Here is a 16,463-nt window from a genome sequence, read left to right on the forward strand (position 1 = left end):
GGTAAGATTCCACCCCTTCTAATATGAGCCAAAATCATGAATTTTTTACTGAGATTAAAATAAAATTATGTTGCAGTGTTTGCAGCCATGTGAGATGAAGGTGCAAGCCCCAGAAGAAATGGGACTGAAGTCAGTATGGACCAATCTAGAAGTCAATCCATTCCCAGATGAGGGTCAAAGCCTAGACGTTGTGGTGAAAGATAATAGAATGGGTGCAGGAAAGCAACAGGCAAGCATACTGGAAGAACAGGCAAGCTAATGGGCAGTGGCATTTTGAACAAGACCAGGGACATACACAAGCCAAAACAGAGCGGCTGTTGCTCAAGCAAAGATCCAAGCCTGACTTGAAAACATTTAAAGCCAGGTGAGATGAGGAGGAACCAAGAGGCCACCAGAAATGGGAGCAGGTAGGAAAGGAACAGCCATAGTACAATCTGGGACAGCTATATTGCTTCTCTCCCCCTGCCCCCCAATCTGCAGCTTTGATTAGCTTGGTATAAGTACAAGCATGTATACCCAAAGGCTCTTGGATTAAGTCCTGGCTACGTCTAATAATTATATATGCACAAGTTATTAATACTGCAGTGGTACTAATGATTAAAATAAAGACTATTTACTATAATGTAAACTAACTTTTGAAAAAGAGACACATTAGAATCTAATTTTAGGTCCAAGGAGTGGGTGTGTGGGTAGTGGTATTGCTTACATGACTTGTCCTATACACTTACAAGAGGGAACTCACAAGGACTTGTTGCATAGCCACTCAGTGGTTACTGCCATGCCTGGGATGCCAACCTCCAAGTGGAGCCAGAAGATTTCCTGGAATTACAACTGATCTCCAGACAAGAGAGATCTGTCCCCCTGGAGTACATGACTGCTTTAGAGGGTGGACTCTATGGCATTATATCTGGCTGAGGCCCCTCCCCAGAATCTACTACAAAATCTCCAGGAATTTCTGGACCTGGAACTGGCAACCCTAGTAAAGCCTGGTCCTGATGAGTCCTCCTTCAAAACCCAAAACACCCCTGGAAAGGATCATGCCTTCTCCCCCTGTGTTTTTACTCACAGAAACCCAGCATGGAAAGCTATGGTTGCCTAACAGCAGCCACTGAAGACTTCTGTTTCTTAAAGCTCCTTTTATCATTTTGGGTTTTTTAAATCTCCCCAATGTGTGTGTGTTTTTTAGATTTCAGATTTTTCTGCAAACCTGGAGGCCTTTTCAGGTTTGTAGAAAGATCTGCATTTCCCTTTCACAGCTCCAATCATGGGATTTAAATATACTCTAGTTTGGCTGACTTTGCTATTAGCATATAGATTCACCTCTTAGAACTATATCCCAGGGGAAGCCAATAATCCTGGGCCTGCCTGCTGCCAGCCAGCCCTCCTCAGGAGCTCTTTATTCCCCCCCCCCCCAAAAAAAGCTAGTTTGTGTAGGAAAGAAGTGGTTATTCCTAGTTATCCAGAGTGGAGCTCTCTAGCAACAGGAAAAAAGAGGAAGAAACTGTGCCACTGTTCTTCCCTCTGCCTTGATTTTTTTCTACTAACCTGCGGCTCCAGACACACACAGTAGGGCTTCACATTCCCCACTAACAGCCCAATTCCTAGGCATCTACTATATGTTCACATAGAAAAAGAGTTTTCATATGCCAACTTTCTCTACCTTTTAAGGAGAATAGAACTGGTTTACAACCTCCTTCCTTTCCCCTCCCCTCCCCACAACAGACATCTTGTGAGGTAGGTGAGGCTGAGGGCGCTCTGGGAGAGCTGTAAGTTGCCCTAGGTCACCCAGGTGGCTTCGTGTGGAGGAGTGGGGAAACCAACCCGGTTCACCAGATTAGAGTCTGCTGCTCATGTGGAGGAGTGGGGAATCAAACCTGGTTCTCCAGATAAGAGCCTACCACTCTTAACCACTACACCACGCTGGCTTACTGAATTTATGTTTTAAAATTACCCATGCATAATTTATTAATAGTTTCTTTTAACTGACATGCAATATTAATTTGTGCCCAGTGAAACTGCATGTATGTATTTCTTATCATTAATGAACCTTTGTTTTCTAGAATGCTAGGCTGAATGCATATGGGTGAGTATATTTGGTGTGACTGTCCACTTGAAGGCAAGCTACAACAAGCAGATGAGTCTGTTCCATTGCTTGCAGCAAACACAAGCTACAAAAGCAGAAGATACTTTTTCTAGTTTGAGGGGAACACAAGTTTTGCATGACTGCCTCCCCCCACCTCAGCCCTTCTACAGTGGTATATCAACTACTGTGCTGGCAACCTCCGGCCAAGATACGGAAGATACCTATGGATCACCTAGTCTCCAGGATCAGCCAAGCGCAACCTACTGATAAAACGGAGAAGGGACATTTTCACCAGGCTGTCCCAAACAGAAGACTTTTCTTCTGAAAAAGCTGTGGCACCAGCCACCTGAATTGGGTTGATTCCTACCTTGTTCCTAGAGAGGAGGAGGGTGGAAACCCCGTGGGTCCTGAGACACGAAGGGGTATAAAACTAGCAGAGGGCAAGGGTGGAGCAGAATCTCCTTCAACATTTGTTGGGATTCTCCACTTTGAATTGTATCAGCAGCTTCTAAAGTTGGCCTAGGTGTGTATGGAGGCACGCCTGTGTATGAGTGTAATACAATGGGGTGCTTTTTGAAAAATATCCTTGGTGTGAGCATAATAAATATTACTTCTGATTCAAGCACTTACTGCCTGGCTTTTGCTCTGTCTCTCCCTCACCTCTGGGGAAAAGTCCTGCTGTGTCAGAGTGGATTTGGGAGGAGGTCTGATCACCCTTTCAGCTCATTTGCACTGGGCCTGGGCTCAGTGTGCCCTGACACTGCTACTTGCTGCTTCCTACAATAGCTTCTAATATTACACATCAGAAAACCAGAGATGGGGCTCAGTACCATAGATCTGATGCAAGAGGACTATGCACCTGATACCAGGAAAAGAATAAGAATACTCTCCTAGTTTATTAAGATGCTTTGTGATTTCTGCACAATAAATTATGTTATGCTTAAAGAGCTAATGAGATAGCATAGGAGATAAGTGTGTGTGTTAAGTGCCATCAAGTCACTTCTGACTCATGGCGACCTTATGAATCAAAGTCCTCCAAAATGTCCTATCTTTGACAGCCTTGCTCAGATCTTGCAAATTGAGGACTGTGGCTTCCTTTATTGAGTCCATCCATCTCTTGTTGGGTCTTCCTCTTTTCCTGCTGCCCTCAACTTTTCCTAGCATGATGGTCTTTTCCAGTGACTCTTCTCATAATGTGACCAAAGTATGACAGCTTCAGTTTAGTCATTTTAACTTCCAGGGTCAGTTCAGGCTTGATTTGATCTATAACCCGCTGATTTGTTTTTTTTGCCAGTCCATGATATCCGTAACACTCTCCTCCAAAACCATATTTCAAAGGAATCTACTTTCTTCCTATCAGCTTTCTTCAATGTCCAGCTTTCACACCCATACATAGTACTAGGGAATACGATGGCATGAATTAACTTAATCTTGGTGGCCAGTGACGCATCCTTACACTTCAGAATCTTTTCTAGCTCCTTCATGGCTGCCCTTCCCAGTCTCAATCTCTTTCTTAAGTACATATTTTAAAATACAGTAAAAAAAAGAAAAATCAAAACTTTCTAGTGGGACTGCAGGAAAACCTTACATTTAGTACTTTTCACAACTTAGGATTCCTGCAGCAGAATCCAAAATGCCTGGCTACTCTTTCCTTCCCCGAGCCAACTTTTGTTTTTTTTTTAACTGAAGGGGGGGGGGAGAAAAGAGAAGTCAGCAAAACAAAATGTCACCATTAAATCATTCGGCAGCATTCTGTGTCAAAAAAGTAATGGAAAAGGCACACATCATAGGAAAGGTTACTGTGCTTCCAGAACATCTTTTCACTTGGTTCAGGGCTCATCCCTCTGCACGACGGTGCCGGCACCACAGCTGCCTTCTCTCCCAGGGCTTAATGTGGCAGATGAAGGATGATGGCATTTTCAGCAGACCACAGTGCAGTGATTTTAGTGGTTATCTGACTGAAACTGATACTATGATTTAGAATAACTGCTCTGTTTATGTGCAGTGGTAAAAGTCACTTACTACACAGGCTTGCAATGTCAACTCATTGCTTCCATTAAACATTCCCGCCGCACAGCCTCATCGCAGATATGAGAGTTGGCTGGAATTAGAGGGAAAAGCTTGCTGCTCTTGCAGCTCCGGGGGAAAAGCATGGCATTTCCATAAATTCTGAAAGGATACCAAGCTTAAACATCTCATAAAAATGTCAAGTATGGTAAAGTTAGCTTCCGAAGTATTATAAATATTTGTTGCATCAAATTTTCAAAGCCTGTGAGCGGCATTGGATGGAATCCTGCACAAGCATTGCTTCATCTAGGTTTGGGATTTTTTTTAAATAAACTGGGTTGTTTTACTACTTAAGAATTCAAAAATGGGGAATGCGTTTTATTACGGTGTGGTTCAAATCCCCACTCTGCCATGGAAGCTCACTGGGTGGCCTTGGGCCAGTCACACACTCGCAGGGCTGTTGTGAGGATATGATGAAGGAGGGGAGAACAGCATACACATACCCTGAATGGCAGGATTAAAGTGTACTAAACAAATAACTTTAAACAACACATTCAATCTATATATACATGGCTAGGTTAGGATTAAGGATACATGGTAGCAGATTAGAGTAGGTAATTCACTTACCAAGTGATATTCAATCCATTGCTTGTAAAGACCCTCTTCACAAACGGGAAAACTCTCTTTCCTTAAAGGGTCTAAATATCGTGGTGTGCAGGGTCAAGACTACAGCTGCTATTTGTGATACATTTAATTGCTGATTTATTGCCATTTAACTTTGATTTAACTTATTCCCATGGTTTATATTGCTACAAAGCAACAACAAGAGGAGTTGTTGTTCAACAGCTCCTAGAGAACAGTTTATGTGGCTGCAATGTGACCCAATAGCAGACTGGTAGAAATCTCTCTTCATGAGAAACTCAACTTACAGGCTATTCCTGACTTCTGAGGACGAAAGTCCTCAGGAGGCCAGGAAAGGGCTGCGCTGGCATTGGGGCCCCTTGCACCGGCGCCCGGGCGACTTATGCCATCATGTGGCCCCAACGCCAGTGCGGAGGCCCGGATGCTGGTCTCCCAGCACTGCAGCAGCGCTGCCCCTGGAAACCGGCTGGGTCTTCCGCCGGCATTCCACCGGTATAAAGGCCCATGCCAGCATTGGGGGGGGGCACGTCCCAGCCTCCCGAGGGCATTCCCGGGGAGGGGCTGCCAGTAGGCAGCTCATGTCCCCTTTCACCCCGGTATGCTGCTGGGACGAACAGTGTTGTTGTGCCTCACTGTTTTCAATGGGGCGAAAAGCGACATTAAAAAACAAAAAACCTTTAAAAGGCTTTTTTCGAGCTTTCGGCAGCTGGGAAATGGGCAGCTGCGGCAGCACCTCCTCCCCAGCTACTGACAGCTCAGGAATGGGCTGTTAGTCAATTATGTCATGTGAATGTCACTTAGAAGCCCAAGGGGATGACTTACAGTAGACAACCTACTACTTGGGGCTGCCCATTATTTTTTTCTTTTTCAAATTGTTCTGAACCTCAACACACACACTGGGATGGCAGCAGGATATAAATGACCAACTAAACCAAATGATCACATAAACACACACTTTTTTCTCCCTGTTTTACCACATTTCACATGATGCTTTGCCGATACCAATGCCAACATCACCACTATAAAGACAACACTCAAAATATGCTTCCCGGTTTTATTTCCTTGATTTCAACCCTATCACTCCATTCCTAAATAATTATGCTTACTATTTTTGGTTTAGTAAATGAACTTCTATCCCATTATCAAAAATTCGTGCAATATATATTTTTCTACACAGTGCTAATCTAAATTTCCAATAGAAATATCAAGTTTATTGGAATATCATAGGCAACTTCAACTGGTTTGGTTTATCGCACTTATAAAATTTAAAGAGTATTTATTTTAAACTTCTACGAGACAAACTTAAATTTCAAGGCTTGCAAAATATTTGAAATGTGAACACTTGCAAATTCATAAATCTCCATAGTAACCTACTAACGCTTCATCAAGAACCAGAGTGACCAATCAATATAGGAATGTTTATGTTACCTGCTGATGCTGCCCAAGTCTCATCTTCTACCCTTCCCCAATCCTGAAGCACAGAGGAAGCTTAATTTTTTTTTAAATTCTTCAGTGAAAGTCAGTATGGTGTAATGGTTAGAGTGTTAGACTACAATGCAGGAGACCGGGGTTCAAGTTTCAACACAGCCATAAAAGTTCACTGGGTGACCCCTGGGCCAGCCACTCTTTCAGTCTTACCTCACAGGACTGAGGTGAGGATAAAATGGAGAAGGAGTGCTGTGTAAGTCGCCTTGAGCTCCGTGGAGAAATTATGGGGTAAAAATATGATAGAAAGCAACTTTTATTCTTAATGATGAGAGACACCTATATCATCCAGTGCTGAGATATCTTAAGTGATTATTTAGTTACTACTTTTATATATCAAATTTCTGATTTAAATATAATAAACAATGCAAAACGGAGAAGGGGCAGGAAGGAAAGAGGAAAACAAACACCAACTCTTAAAATAATCTGTGTAATTGTTCCATAATGGCAGGATTGGCACTGCAGAAAATAATTCTGGGAGAAGAGAGCCAGAGTTGCTGCCAAGCTGATGGATATACACCTGCATCTTTTCACAATTAAGTTTTCCTTCTACATATGAAAGCTATTTCTATGCCTTTGTAAGGTTTGTTCACAAGCTGATACACAGCAGCATGTTACAATAAATCAGCCAAAGCAGCAACGAGGATGTTGTATTAAAAAAGAGTATAATACAAGCAGTAGGACAGAGCTTCTCAATGATAATGGAATGCATCACAAAAAGGTCCCTCTATAAATTATGACAGAAACAATAAACAAGGCCTTGGAGGGCTTATGTTATACACATATTCTTGACATTGCTCACAAGCCTATTAAAATGCTTACCTTGCTTATCAAAAACATTATCTTAAGCAAGGCTGTTTATTTTAAATAACTATGTGGTGTCCTGACATTGCTTCATAAGTGTATATTATGGAGGTAGTTCTAAAGCAGTGGTCTACAACTTTTCTAGCTCCAGGATCCACTGAGCTGGAAGCACATGGCAAGAAGTAACTAGGCCAGATAACCTTGCTGGTATGAAGGCCAGGATTGGGGCAACAGATAAAGAGCGAAGAAATGAGACACAAGCAAAGCCTCAGGTAGTATACCATAGTGAAGGACAAGCCATGGGTCAGAGCCAAGAATTCTCTCCACAGCCGAGGGACCTTGCCTCACCATTCTGCCGCTTCTCTCAGCATATGTACAAACAGATGGAAGAGGTGGAACCCTTGCTCTCTAACGATACACACTAGCACTAGGTCCTTCCGAAGAACAGACAAAAACAGCATCTTTAGGAGTTCGTTTGAAGGTCCTGACCAAAGGGACGAAGACCACTGGACTAAAGCCATCTTGTCAGACAGATGCAAAGTACCAGTTTTCACCAGGGTGATACAAATGCCTAAACGATATTTTCCATAAAATTCCATTTTAAAAAATTAATGTGAAAAATTAAAGATGGCAATTGTGGCCTGGTAAGAAAGACTCTGGCACATAGTTCTATGTACCTAAATGGCCTTTGGACCAGGTTTCAAAAGTAATTTGCCACATGGCAAACCTCTCCATTAAAGAACCACGAGGGGTTTTTCAAAATCAGTTTGGGATATTCACAGAATAGATGCTGTTTGAATGTCAGGCATTGCCTGTCAGAGGATGTTGTGGTTTCTCCAGGTGCCAGTCAAGGCCAGCTCCAGCCCTGCCAACTATGTGTTTTGACTCTGAACTCTGTGGAAAACTTACTGCCAGGGGAGGGGGGGTGCCATGGCATCCAGATTTGCTCTGATTTACCCTATGCTCTTTGTTATATGCCCTGCACCGTGCTTATAGTTCTCATTAGTGCCAACTTGACTCTTAGCTGCTGTAAACCTGTAGATCTTCCAATAAATCAACTCTCTTTTGGACTACTAGTCTACGGATGTTTGTTTATGGGATTATCACGGGACAAGTGCTCACAGTAAAGTACCATCAAGTCACAGTGAGGTTTTCAAGGCAAGAGACTAACAGAGGTTATGCCTTCATCAGCATAGAGACCCTGGTATTCCTCGGAGGTCTTCCATCCAAGTACTAGCTCGGACCAACCCTGCTTAGCTTCTGAAATCTGACTAGATCAGACTAGCCTGGGCCATCCAGGTCAGGACAGCTGCTGTTTACAGGGAGAAAAAATAAATATATTCCAATCACAATATGCAAGCTGTTGGATGAATTAAAGGAGCTGATAACTTTAGGTTATGTGTCCTACGGCAGAGTCTGAAGTGTTAGGTCCAGAAGCATGGCAAAACTCTGTAACAGAACGTCTAGGAAGGCTAAATCCCAAAGGATGTGCTATAATGGTTGCCTTGGGTGGTAGATTTTGTAGGGTGACAACCTGCCATCCCACCCACCCAACTGCTGCCCCTGCCCAGGAGTCTGCTTACCTCCTTGCTTCTCCAGATCTCTAAAACTAAACATCCCAACTCTTAAATTCTTACAAGTTTCTTTCATCCCATGCCCTACTCTAAGGAAAATGAGACTCTTGTGAGAGAAAGTTATCTCAGGAGAATTAAGGAAACTGTACAGAACGTACATGTTGTGCAGTGCTATTTTTAAAAGAGAGCTAGGACAATGAGGTAAGGAGGGTTACTTCCTCTGGTTCTTGGGTAGGGACAACAGTGGTAAGACATGAGGGATGGGTGTGTATGGGAAAAAACCCTGAACCACCATGGCTGAAACCATAATTAGTGGGGAGATGCATACATGTTTTGTAGCTGCCCCTGAAGAAGATATTTATGTTAGACCATGGCAATAAACCAATGCCTGTGCACATCGGAGGTCTCCGTTTCCCATAGTAGTGCTTTTCCTCATTTCCTTCTTTTGGCCTAAGACCTTCCAGCCACAATTATGTCAAGACTTGCTTTGATCTAGTTTCAGTCATCTCATCAATATTTACACCCCAACTATAGTTTAACACATAGCATATACCATTACATTGTTTGCTGTATAACCAACATTTCGAATACCAGAATGAACAAAAACAGATGAAAATACAACAGTACACAAACTTGGTCTAACATGACTATGCAGTCAGCATCTCACCTGGGGCAATAAAGTTATTTAGGTTTATGCAAGCCATATTCTTAAAAAGCAAAATAGGAGGCAAGCTTCAAATAATGTTGTGAAGTTTCCACATAACCAGGGACATCTCTTAGAGCAAAGGACTTCAATTGATCATATACATCCTCTTAAACACAGTCTTTGTCTGAGAAACAAGATCAATTCAATCAATAATGCTTCTAGCCACTGCTGAAAGGCAGAACAGAAGCTGTTCTTGTGACCAGTTTTAAAAAACAGTGCATTCTTAAAACAAAGACACCCTGCTGACAGATGGTGGAACTGGGAACAATTTTAGTCTTGGCTGCTGGACAAAGAGATGCATTTAATAACAGACATTGTTGGAATGACGGGGCTCCTCAGACTTAACAGCCATTCTCAACAGGTATTCCTGAAACACAAAACCCTGTCCCTTAAATGGCATTGCTGATGAAAGGCTGCTGTAAAGTAAAAACTATAAAAGAAGGGGATTCAAAAATCTCCAGTGAAGAACTTTGACAAAACAAGGTTTCACATGTTTAAAAAAGGGATTCATCCATTTTTAAAGAAACTACACAGGAGTTCCTTAACTGCATGCTCATGTTTATACATTATATTTTATTTAAATATAGGCATACCCCCTTTCACCACACAGTTGGTCCTATTATGTCACAATGATGCCCCGCCACAGACCAAGGTGCTATGCCAAAATTAACCAGACCCCCCATCACAGCTGCAGCCTTGTAGAGCCCAACAAACACATTGTTCAATGTGAGGAAAGTAATGCATTTTAAATGTGTAAAGCTGATAAACATCTCAAAATAAATCCTCAGAGCAAACTTCAGCCATTTTATATTAAACATTAATTTCTGTTTAGGAATCCCTTCAGTATTGCCCTAAACACACACATGAAAAGACTGCTGCTTTCAGTCTTGTAACAGCAAATTCTCCTTTCCTTTTAAACCATGCAGTCATGCTGAGACACTGAAAGGCAACAAAAGGACCGCAATACCAGCTTCCAGAACCGCAGCATCACTGTCAAGGCACCTGCTGTAAACTTCCTCACAATGCTGTGGCTGACACAGGAGGCCACAAGAAGAACACAGTTCAGAAGGGCAGTTCCCACTACAAACTTGTTAGCAAAGTGTGGGATATTAAAAAGAAACACAACGTTAAGTAGCTTGACCTTATCCATAATGATAAAAATCTCTGGAGACAGAAACTACAGTGAGTTTGGAACATTGTAATTTTCTTTTCATAATGAATAGGTAACTGCACATCTTTAAAGAGAAATTATCTAATTCTAAAAGATTCCTTTCCCAAATGTGGTTTACTATTCATCTCACAACCTCCCCACCCCAATATACAATACTTTAGTAAGGTTTCAAATGTCAAACATTAAATATATCTTTATAAACTTACAATTAAAATACTGTCAGCCATTGCTTCAGATTCTGTATTAGCAGAAGTTCTTCTTCTAGAACAGCAGCACATACTAAAATTGCCACAATCTACTTCTCAATCTTGTCTATTGAGCTCACTTCAGACTATTCTGTCTGTTCCCTAACTGGCTTGCTGAACTCATCTCCTAGGCCCTAATGCAACCCCTTTCACTTTATGACCCAACAGGATCCTGACCACCTTTTAGTTTGAATTTTTCTGAATCCCTGTTTCCTAAAAAAAATATGTAGGGATCATTATGCATTTCCTTACAGAGAAGACTAAAAGTAATTCCCTTTCCAGCTTTATCATAAGACAAATTAAGTTATCTTGACTGAAGGAGATATTCATAGCTCTTGTATTTTTATTTTGTTTCACAAGTCAAGCTCTTTATGAAATAATTCCATTTTGAAAGGCAAAACCAGAGTTACAAAGTGACAGACAAACCACTTTGCTTTGTTAAAAAGTTAATGAATATAAGTCCATCATCTGATCACCAGACCTTCTTGGTTTCACAAAGTAATCTTAAAAAGGCCAGATTATTTAAGATTATTACTATTATTATTACTCAACGGAGGGGAAAAACACATCATGAGGCATTTTTAGGTTGCACTGGACTAAAGCAACTAGGTATTTTAAAGCAGTCAACTATGGTCATTATATTATGCATGAGAGTTAAAGTTAACTAACCTCACATGGCTTTATGGGATGTAAGATCAGTAGTGGATATTGTAGCAGGCTGCCAAAATATCTGGCTTGTGTTTCTTTGCTATGAACACCAGCCATTCACTCTGACAAAATTCTCTTATGTTACGTGGCAAGTCAATGTAAGTGGATCAAATCAATGTTTGCAAAGCCACATTTTCCCCAAATAATATATTTTTCAAAAAGCATTCTGTATTAATAGATGGTTCATTATAGCCACGATGAAAAAGTAAAGACGACGGAACTTTAACCCACTGGAAAAGGTCAATTGAAACATACCTGACTAGATTTTCATTGTCTCCAGTCCCCTTGCATGTAGCACATTCAGTTCTTAGATCCTCGGACTTTGGCTTCTTTTGTACTACAGACTGCCTTTGTCTTCTTTCTCTAGGAATGCGTTCCTATTATTGAAAAACAGGAAAAGCAGAAGCATTTTAAGCTCAACACATAATTCAAGCATTAATATGATCATCAACTCAAATTAAAATAAATACATTACAATATTCCAACCTCTGTTTTTTCTTCTTCAGGAAGGTAGCTTCGTTTTCGTCCTCTAGTTCTCTAAAAACAAATACATTTTCAAATTAAGACCAATCAACTTGAATAGACCAGAGGCTGCTCATTATAAAAGAACCTCTCCACAACAAATGGGGATTCCATAATCTGTCTCCATGTATGTGTCACTTCTGAGGGTTCACAGAGAAAAAGGTTTTATGGTCAAACCTTTTATCTAAAAAACTCTCTATAGAAAAGGATAAAGACATTTTACTTTTTTCTTTCAGAGAGGTGAGGAAGAAAATTTTCCGTAAAGTTTTCCAGTGCTATAGGAAAATTTCCATTTCTAAAAATTAACTGTTTCGTAAAACTAATAAAAATGAATGGATGCCATTAGTAATGCAATATTAAGCAAGCTTGGCAGTTCCAAATTGTAATTAATGCTCTTCAGGAGAGTATCCTTCGCAATTGTGTGAGAGAGCATATGTATGTTTTATTGATTTATAAGTGGGGAGCAGAAAGAGACAACTACAAATACATATAATAATTCAAAAATCCAGTTCTAAGTTTACCTTATGATTTGACCTGCACAGCCAAAGTTATGTACGTATGCATTCTCTCACATGGTGGAAGTGGTACTGTAACAACCAATCTGACATGGAACTAACAAGTAATGCCAGTGATGTTACGGACAGTGAAACGAGGTGCCCCAGTGACTACCACGGAGAAGATATATTTTTGAAACAGATGAGTGGACAGTCACGCGTGGTTGTTGGGATGTGCTAAAATTGATTTCAATGGGCTTAGACTGGAGGAGTTTTGCCTTTGCCTCCCACGCCACCCAGATAGCTCAGGCTAGCCCGATCTCCTCAGATCTCAGAAACTAAGCAGGGTCGGCCCTGGTTAGTATTTGGATGGGAGGCCACTAAGGAATTCCAGGGTTGTTATGCACAGGACGGCAATAGCAAACCACCTCGTTAGTCTCTTGGGTTAAAATCCTACAGGGCACCATAAATTAGCTGCAACCTGACGGCACTTTATACACACACAGAGGAAATACATGCCATATTGTTTTTAAATTTTACAAGCATTATCTTAACAAACATAATTTCCATGTAATCTGTGAATTTATTTGAACATAATATTTAAACCACCCATTTCCCTCCCCCAACCAAATATTTCAGTTCAAGTAAAATTAACACGGGGTAAAATTCTGTTTAGTAAATATAAGTCAAAATAAATATGCTAAATCAGATCACTCCCTATTGAAGGCATTAGAAAATGCTCTGATTCATATTTCCCCCCAGAAAACACACAACAGTGCTTTCTTTTGAGTTTCAGCATGTGCAATAGAACTGAGCTAAACCGTTGAGAGCTTTAATTTTTGTACTGAAAACTGCATGCTTAAGTGAGGTACAACTGGGAAGCTAAGCGAACTGAACAAAAATCCAAAGTGTTTATTTTTTGACCAAGCCCAATTCCAGGACACTAATCACAGCTCTGCAGTAGTCCCAATAGCTGACAGTAAGGTTGAGAACTGTAGTCCTGAACTACAGTCCTGAACTACTCTACAGGGCAATGTGGGGGGCAAGAGCATAAATACAGTACCCGGGTTTATGTAATCAAACTCTGCCAGGGAAGCCGCCTAACCTCACTGGAGATCTTCCCCAGTTTGGGGGAGTGCTTTATGTAGGGCTTAAATAAAATATTCAACAATTAACTCAGCTGTGTGATATATCTCTTCTGAATTTCGCCAGGTAAATGTGGGATTTCCCAAAGCTGCTGCTTTTAAACCTCAGGATCTTGTGTGAGCTGTATCTTATGGTCAACAGCTCAGTTCCATGGAAACTTAATCAGCCTTGGAGACCTTTACACATTTCCACATCATGGCCAAGCCTTGGATGAAGAAAGAGACAAAACTTCAAAGAGGCAGCTGAAAGCACACCAAAATGGTTTTTGTTGTTATTGTTGTTTTTTACAATAATGAAAATGGCTCTAAACAACTGCCTGCTTAGCTGTAGTATGTTATGAAAAATAAGATCTCTCTATGGTTACAAAATATTCACTTTCAGTTGTGCAGTGGGACTTCAATGAATTTATTTGTTAACAAAATGGCTATTCCTATGATGGCCGCTATGAGGGAAGCAGGGGCCCCTGGAGAGGGAGGGAATCAGTCAACGAGCCCTTTTCCCTTTCCTTTTATCCCTTAGAAGCTCCTTGATCCATTGATCTTGAGCAGCATGTAACTAGTGTTCGAGGGATATAAGGACTGAAACAAATCTTGCCACTGACAATGTAGCCTTGGGATCGCTATCGCTTAGTAGAAAAGGCATTATGTCAGACACAGAGGCATTAGATTTGTAAGTTAAAAGGGGGGAAATATAATGTGATCGAAGTTCCTCGTAAAAGTGGCATTCCAAAAGGGCTTGAGCTAGTGAATCGATAGAGCCAGAAGAGCAAGGACAGGTCCTGTCTGAATATGGTATATTCAAAATTCTGCCCTAACTATAGAGGGGTTAGCATTCAATCTAGCTAAACAAAAAGCTCTAGAAAGACAAGGAGTTGTCAAATAATATGTATAAGCAGGCAAATCATGTGGTGGTGGTATTCCAAAGAACTGGGAAGAGCCCTTTTTCTTGGACAACAGACTTCCCTGCCTTCCACCACCACCCTTTCTGCCTCATTTCTAATTGCTCTAACTCTTGGACAGGTGGGGGTTTGGCTTATAGGGGTTCCTTTTTTCTTAAGAGGAGCCCCCTCCCCTTTGACTTCCCCTGGCAGTCCCCTTTCATTGCAAGGAGGAGCTGCCTAGAACAGCCGGCAAGTCTGAGAAATACCAAAAAAAAGAAGAATAACCAGCAGAGTTTTAAAAAAGGTTTATTAAAGGGTACATTTCAAGTAAGAAAGCCAAAAGGTACAAAATACTGTTAACTATTTTCATTAAAAGAAAGGCATCCCCAAATGATGGGAGGTTTTACATAAATGTCCAGTCAGGGCAAAGATACACAGTTTTGCCTAAAAGGCCACTGCCTTGACATGGGCAGTTCTGCACCAACGCACAAAGCACACAGCATCTAGTTAGCTGGCCCTGGGAAGCAGGAACGCTGCAGCTGTTGGACAGGAAGTTAAGCTGCACACGCCTGGCAAAGAGACCAATGAGAATTTGGCAAAAAAAAAAAAAAGCAAACAAGCAATTAAACACCAGTACGGGTTCCAGATTGCCAGGCCAGGAAAAGGAAGACACGATTCCTTCATGCATCCAACTAATACCCTCATACAACTTACATGGCCCTTGGGCCTCCTCTGGAAAAGGCTGGCACAGCTTATGCTTCCCCCGAATGAAGGCACACATCCCGCTGGCCACAACCACTCTGCTAACCAATTCCAGGGAAAGGAGCACCTGACTTCCTGCAAGGAGAGCTTTATAGATTAACCCACACTCCCTGTCCCTCTGCGTGAACCCGGGTATACCTGGTTAGCTGATCTGGCTTGGAGCCAATCCAGAACCTTGGATTTTACCTGGGAGCCAAAGGGCAGCATGATAAACATTAGTCCCTCCTTCAAAATTTCCATTACGGGCACAGTCCTTTGAAGGTGGCTTAAATGCCAAAGGGGGATGCTTTGAGCATATGAGAGTGTCATTTCGTCAAGAAAAGGTCACAGAAACTTAGATTCAGTGGAAGACTGGAATGTGGGGCTTTTATATTCATGATTAATTATAGCCACAATCCAAAGCAGTATGACTGTTCAAGGACTTGACACATGGCTTCCAAACTTAACTGGAACACACCCTTAAAACAAAAAGAAAGAATAAAACCAAGTATTTTAAATTTATAAAGTATTTCACCAAGAGTCTTTTTCAAAAAGATATTACACCTCAATCCTAAACATATTTTGATTTCTATGGCCAGAATCCAGACAACAATGCAAGTAGTTTGACAGCCAAAGGTGGCTTTGGTCTTGTGCTTCCTGAAGAGCGGCCTCCCACTCCAGTCCTTCATGGCAAAACTCTTTAAACTGAGAACTTTCAAGGAAAGTTTATGATGTGGCAAGGGGTTTCCTGTTGAAATTTTAAAAGTTTTAAATTCCCAGTGGGCATGCCAAAGCCCCTTGTGGTATGTTTAAAAGTAGCTCTTTGGGCAACAGCCAGTATACTTTAGATCACAATGTACTTTAGATGCTGAAAACAAAGATGTGCTATAGCTGAAGAAAATCTCTAGAGAAAGCTCTACAGAAGTCTCACTGCAATCAAGATCATGTCCTTTTCAATAAACAGGTTTAGGTTTGCAGCAAAAGTCTGTCATAACTCTGATAGTATAACAGTATTATCTAGTGACTTGCTGCTTAAGGCTTCAGAAACCTGGGTTCATATAAGGCATGAAACTGATCAGAATGTACTCAGTTTTTTGTAACTTTAATAGTTTAACAAAATTCCCAAAATGAGTACTTTGCCCCTAAATATACAACAACAACAAAACTTTTCAGGTGCATGAATATGCATTAGGGAATAAAGCCAGCTGATGGCAATGTGTGTACACTAATTCCAATCAAGAAATCCAGGTTGAAA

General features: G+C 41.2%; 1 protein-coding gene across 2 annotated transcripts in view; it reads right to left on the reverse strand.

Annotated features, from left to right (window-relative positions):
• The window catches only part of PHF14 (PHD finger protein 14), a 147,165-nt gene that overhangs the window by 70,975 nt on the left and 59,727 nt on the right, over positions 1-16,463 (reverse strand). For both annotated transcript variants that reach the window (XM_056857413.1, XM_056857414.1), the window contains 2 exons: positions 11,912-11,962; positions 11,681-11,802 (listed from right to left, as the gene is read on the reverse strand). In XM_056857413.1, the coding sequence (XP_056713391.1) occupies positions 11,681-11,802; positions 11,912-11,962 (173 nt within the window). The remainder of the gene's footprint in view (positions 1-11,680; positions 11,803-11,911; positions 11,963-16,463) is intronic.

The sequence above is a fragment of the Euleptes europaea genome, chromosome 11 (genome assembly GCF_029931775.1).
Source record: "Euleptes europaea isolate rEulEur1 chromosome 11, rEulEur1.hap1, whole genome shotgun sequence".
NCBI lineage: Eukaryota > Metazoa > Chordata > Lepidosauria > Squamata > Sphaerodactylidae > Euleptes > Euleptes europaea.